General features: G+C 34.1%; 1 protein-coding gene across 1 annotated transcript in view; it reads left to right on the top strand.

Annotated features, from left to right (window-relative positions):
* Positions 1 to 6,426, top strand: part of nadsyn1 (NAD synthetase 1) — a 31,947-nt gene that overhangs the window by 24,601 nt on the left and 920 nt on the right. The window contains exons 19-20 of the mRNA NM_001099253.1: positions 1,740 to 1,868; positions 3,767 to 3,943. Of these exons, the coding sequence (NP_001092723.1) occupies positions 1,740 to 1,868; positions 3,767 to 3,943 (306 nt within the window). The remainder of the gene's footprint in view (positions 1 to 1,739; positions 1,869 to 3,766; positions 3,944 to 6,426) is intronic.

Below are 6,426 nucleotides of genomic sequence, written 5' to 3'. Positions count from 1 at the left end.
CACATGAAGCAGTGTGCAGTGTGAAATATTTATAATATTTCGGAACAGTAAACATGTCAGGCTAAATAATTCAAATAAATCACTGACTTCTGACATCTTCATTAGTTTCAAAAACACAGGTTTCGAACTTAAAAAACCATCTCTTTATACCTTTCTTGTCTTTGAATATCATTTAAGCCACTGCACTGTTCAGGTCTAAATCAGGTTTCAATGTTTGGTTGCACAAGAGACTTGTTTTTCAAATGTTTCCTGAATCCTGGGCTGACCAAGAGCTTTTAACATGGATGTTTTTTTTCTGCTAGAGACACTGTCACCGTAAATATTGTAAAAAAAAAAAAACATGTTAAAAATAAATAAAAATTTTAAAATTACAATTACAAAAGCCTTAGGAACAGTATAACAGTAATTTTTTGTGGTTTTAATACCTTGAATTTTTCAACCCATGGTAAACCTTGAAGCTGGTAATCTATCCCTGCTATACATCTTCATTTGAAATAGCGAACTTAACCGTGCAAAAGGTGATATGTGAACAGCCCCCCTAAGGGACCCTTTTCACAAGATGAGTTATTAAAACTTCCAAAGAAGTTCCAAAAGGGTTGCGGCTGGAAGAGCATCCGCTGCGTAAAAACTTGCTGGATAAGTTGGTGGTTAATTTCGTTGTGGCGACTCCGGATTAATAAGGGGACTAAGCCGACAAGAAAATGAATGAATGAAAATATTTTTTTTAAATATTAAACAGAGCTTAACAGAGCAAGGACATTTCCACAGTATGTCTGATAATATTTTTTTCTATTTGAGAAAGTCTTATTTGCTTTATTTCGGCTAGAATAAAAGCAGTTTTTAATTATTTTAAAAAACATTTTAAGGACAAAATTATTAGCCCTTTTAAGCTATATATATATATATATATATATATATATATATATATATATATATATATATATATATATATATATATATATATATATATATTTGATTATCTACAGCCCAATTATCCTAACCTGCCTAGTAATCCTAATTAACCTTGGTAAGTCTTTAAGTGTCACTTTAAGCTGTATAAAAGTTTTGAAAAACATCTAGTCAAATATTATTTACTGTCATCTTGGGAAAGATAAAATAAATCAGTTATTAGAGATGAGTTATTAAAACTATTATGTTTAGAAATATGCTAAAAGAATCTTCTCTCCGATAAACAAAAACTGTGGAAAAATATAAACGGGGGCTGATAATTTAGTGGGCTAATAATTCTGACTTCAACTGTATATGCATTTATGAATGTATCATATCATCTTTGCGTTAAATTACAAAAAACAAATTACTGCTTATATGCGAGGTGTTTCCATCACAGCATCTATGTGGCTGAGAGTAATTGTTATTCTCTTTTCCGGCTGCCATTATCAGTCTCACACAATATTTTTTTTCCTTTTTCTGAAAGTCTTGATAACACGATTGAGGAGTTTTTCTTTCATTATTTTAGCAAATAGGATTGTAAAAAAAAATATTTGTTGTACTCTCCGATTCACTGCGCTCTAAATTTAACTAGAGCCATTACTATTATTACTGAAAAACCTGGAAAAAAAAGGGTCTATCGGAATTTGTGGGAGAAAGTGAAGATTGGACAAGATTTGCGAATTGAAAGAGACAATGCTGTGGCCTTCTCAGCTTTTTCCATTACTCTGTGTGTGCAGGCTGATATTTTTAACCTATCTGAGACACGTGTTTTTGTCCTCCTCCCTCAGGCTGACATGGGAATGACCTATTCAGAGCTGTCTGTGATCGGCAGACTCAGGAAGATCTCCAAGTGTGGCCCGTATAGCATGTTTTGCAAGCTCATTAGTTCGTGGAAAGACACCTTCTCTCCCTCACAGGTCAACATGCAGTAAATATTTCAGTACAACATTAGGATCCCATTTGCTTTTTATTTATACTCATTCTTATTCTCATTATACACATAATTAAAAATAATAAGTTAGAACTAGATTATTAAAGTTTGTCGAGACAAACTTTGAGGCTGGCTTGTGAAAGCCTGTTGGTAATAGTTTATTTGGTTTATACAGTTTTAAAAAGTATAGATAGCTAGATATATATATAGATAGATAGATAGATAGATAGATAGATAGATAGATAGATAGATAGATAGATAGATAGATAGATAGATAGATAGATAGATATTACATTTCTAGAATGTTAAAGTACTTAGCTAATCATTATTAGCATGTTGCTATAACACTACAGCATGACGATATCAATCTGGGTCTCTATAATGGCAGTCTATGGGACAGTTGCTAGGGTGCAGTATCTGGTAGTTAGGGAGTGGCTAGAAAGTTAAAAGCTCGTCCGTTATTGGTAGTTTGGTTGTCTGAGTTGATTGAGCTCAGCCATTAGTCTGTAGGACAGTCTGATGCAGAGTTATAAGCTCTCAAAGTTTGATCCAATGTAAAGTCAATGACAGTCTTTTGAATGGAAGTCTATGGGACAGTTTCTAGGGTCCCAAAAGTGGTTACTAGGGCGTGGCCAGAAAGTTAAAAGCTCATCAGGTATTGGCAGTTAGGTAGTCTGAATTAAATGAGCCCAGTTAGAAGTCTGTATGACAGTCTGATGCAGAGTTATGAGGTCACAAAGTCTGGTCCAATGTTAAGTCAATGGGATTTTTCCGACGGTCCCGGGACGTTTTTCGGAAAACCGAAAGTCAGATCAGTTGGAAAAGATATAGCACACTTAATCAGACCAGTTTGAAGGTTTGGTGTGAGTTTGGTGGTCATAGCTCAAAAGCTCTAGAAGAAGATGCGTTTTGTTTTTTAGTCTCAGAAGAAAAATAGGATAACAGTAGTCTGCTACACAAGCCAGCCTAATAATATCAGGGGTGTCCAAACTCGGTCCTAGAGAGTCGATGTCTTAGGCTGCGTCCAAAACTGCATACTACTCAGTAGGTACTGCAGACTCGGACGTACTTCATCTGCCATTTTGTCATGGTCACGTGACCTAACTGTGTCAGTTGCGTCGCTTTACCCCCATTTATGAATTCATTCGCGGGGCATCATGGGATAGCGCAGCATGCATGGAATGCGCACTCCAGAATCTCGCCGGAAGTAGTAAGTCATCAGGGTACTTCTCGCACACAGATTTTTGAGTTCTATGAATTCAGACATACTACTCTGCTCGCATGCTGATTTTAGCGTACTTTATAGTATGGAAGTATGCGGTTTCGGACGGAGCCCTAATGTTAAGTTCCAACCTCAATCAGACACACCTGGGCTAGCTAATCAAGCTCTTACTAGGCTTTCTAGAAACACCCATTCAGGTGTGTTGAGGCAAGTTGGAGCTAAAATCTGCTGGACACCGGCCCTTCAGGACCAAGTTTGGGCACCCATGTTATAGATGTTATAAAATAGATATGATTTAAAGTGATAGTTCACCCAAAAATGACAATTCTGTCATATTTTACTCTTTCTTTACTTGTCACAAACTTTTTTTTTAAATTTCTTTCTTTTGTTGTACAAAATAGAAGATAATTTGAAGAACGCTGAAAACCTGTAACCATTGACTTCAATAGTATTAGTTTTTCCTAGTATGGAAGTCAATGGTTTCAGGTTTTCAGCGATTCAAAAAAGGGTTTTAACCACTTGAGGGTGACTAAATAGTGAGTAAATTTCATATTTGGGTGAACTATCCCATTAAAACTACTTGCAAAAGCAGTAATTATTAATATTTATATTGTACAATGATATATTAACACATTGACATGATCTTTTTGGGGGGTTTGCAGGTGGCCACGAAAGTGAAACATTTCTTTCGGATGTACTCAATCAATAGACATAAGATGACAACGGTAACACCCTCTTATCATGCTGATAGCTACGGTCCGGATGACAACCGCTTTGACCTCCGTCCTTTCCTTTACAACACGCGGTGGAGCTGGCAATTCCGCTGCATCGACAATGAGGTCAGCACTTCTACTGAACAGTGTGATCTCTATGTGATGTGGACTGTATAATAACAAGCTTTCATATTTCAACTGTACACAAAGACACATGTATACAGTAGTATTTATTACAGAGTGAAAATTTGTGCTCACTGCTCTAAAATGTATTCTTTTTTTAAATGTCTGGGTAAAAAACAACACCCCCCCCCACCTTCTTTATTTATTATAAAAATCTTTATTTTTGAAAGATTTATAATATTTTCGAGCAGTAAACATGCCAGGCTAAATAATTTAAATGAATTATTGACTTCTGCTGTCTTCATTAGTTTCTAAAACACACATTTCTTTACAATTTAAAACGGCATCTTTGGATATCTTTTCTGCTAGAGATACTGCTGTACTGAAAAAAAAATTTAAATAAAAACTTACATTAGCATTTAAGTTAATGTAAATTACATTAACATACCTTAGGAACAGTATTACAGAAAACTTTTATGGTTTCAAAACCTTGACTTTTCCAAACCACGGTATACCTTGAAAACGGTCATTGTCCCATGCCTAATATATATTTAGTGAATGTAATTTAACTATACTTTATTATTATCTTAACTGCACTCTGTAAACATGACAGGCCAAAAGTTCAGAATAATTGTGAGTGTGTGTGTGTGTGTGTGTGTATATTGGTTGTTTACAAGGCAAATTTGTATATATCTCAAAGGTATGACCTAGTTGTACCCTGTTACTAGGACATGCCTTATGTCCTCACAATTCAAAATGCACAAAAAATATATACTTAACAGAGTCTTATCACATTTTAGTTTTAAAAAGTGTTGGGTGTAGGGGTAGAGTTAGGGTAGGGCTATGTAATAAGCAGTTTTTAATCTCTAAATCACTGGTGTCAAAGCAAGTTTCTGGAGGACCGCAGCCCTGCACAGTTCAGCTCAAACCCTACTTCAACTCACTTTAAAACAAGCCTGAAGGACTCAATTTGTTTGATCATGTGTGTTTGTTTGGGTTGGAACTAAACTGCAGAGCTCCGGCCCTCCGGGAACTGGCTTTGATACCTGTGGTATAAATACAGTACATCACACCTATGGAGAGTCTTTGTTAACCACCAATATCAATGTGTGTGTGTATACTGGTTTTGGTGGCTTACGAGGCAAATTTGTATAATTACAAGGGTATGATCTAGTTGTACTCTATTAAAGTGATTTACTAATCTAGTCTACCTTATGTCCTTAAAGTATGCAAAAATACTAAATGGGCACTTATCACATTTCTTTTTTAAAAGTGTTAGGATTAGTGGTATTTGGTGGTGGTGGTGGTGGGGAGGTCATGTAATAAGTAGTTTTTACTGTATAAAATACATTACACCTATGGAGAGTCCTCAAAAACCACCAATACCAATGTTTGTGTGCACATGTACACACGTTTTGGTGGTTTACATGGCAAATATGTATAATCACAATGGTATGACCTAGTTATAGTCTATTCAAGTGGTTTATAGGACATGCCTAGGGCCAGACAGAATGTGCGGACGTTCTTTGCTATTTTTGCGGAAAATTTTGGTAAAAATCTTCGGAATTATTTTGGGAGTATCATAACTAAAACCTTAATATATGAAATGAAAATTAAGACCATTTAAACTTTTATTTAATGATTAAAATGCAAATCCAATTAGATTCACTTTATTTGGTAAACAAAGCAAGTCTCTCATATAATATATCTACTAAAAGACATAATATTACTGTACAAAGAGCATGGTACATAAATCAGATGAACATTTTCATATTAGTCAATAATATTACTGTAATTAATTTAAAAACTGAATAAATATAGATTTACACAAATTTACTCAAGTAAATAAACAGAATTAACAATGGGCTAGAAATCTGCAGAATTCTGCATGCGCAGATTCCGTGTGGGCCTATACATGCCTTAAAAATCATGCTTAATGGGGTCTTATCACATTCTTCAAAGTGTTGGGTTTAGGGGTAGAGGTGGGGTAGGGCCATATAATAACAGTTTTTACTCTATAAAATATATTACACCTATATAGAGTCCTCGTAAACCACCAATAACTGTGTGTGTGTTTATGTTTTTATATGTATTAAAGTTATCAATATTACAATTTTACACAAAAAATACTGTATGAATTTAAAACAATTATTTTTTTTTTTAAATAAGTCTCCTATTTGTACCAAGTTAGCAATAATTTAATTAAAAGCACACAACAGCTGTAGCGTTTCTATTTTAGGGTATTTTAAAGCATAATTGACTGTATTCATGTAATTGAAAAGATTCATTTTTAGAAGTCATTACATTTCACTCGAAAGTCATTCAGAAACGATGCATTAAAATGATAAAAATGATCAGAAATCCATAATATACAAAAAACATTTCATTTCAGTATATACTTATATGTTCCACATAAATTGAAAATAAATTATATATATATATATATATATATATATATATATATATATATATATATATATATATAT

The sequence above is a fragment of the Danio rerio genome, chromosome 7 (genome assembly GCF_049306965.1).
Source record: "Danio rerio strain Tuebingen ecotype United States chromosome 7, GRCz12tu, whole genome shotgun sequence".
In the NCBI taxonomy this organism is placed as follows: Eukaryota; Metazoa; Chordata; class Actinopteri; order Cypriniformes; family Danionidae; genus Danio; species Danio rerio.
The sequence above is the reverse complement of the archived record's forward strand: the minus strand, read 5'-3'. Positions and strand labels throughout refer to the sequence as shown.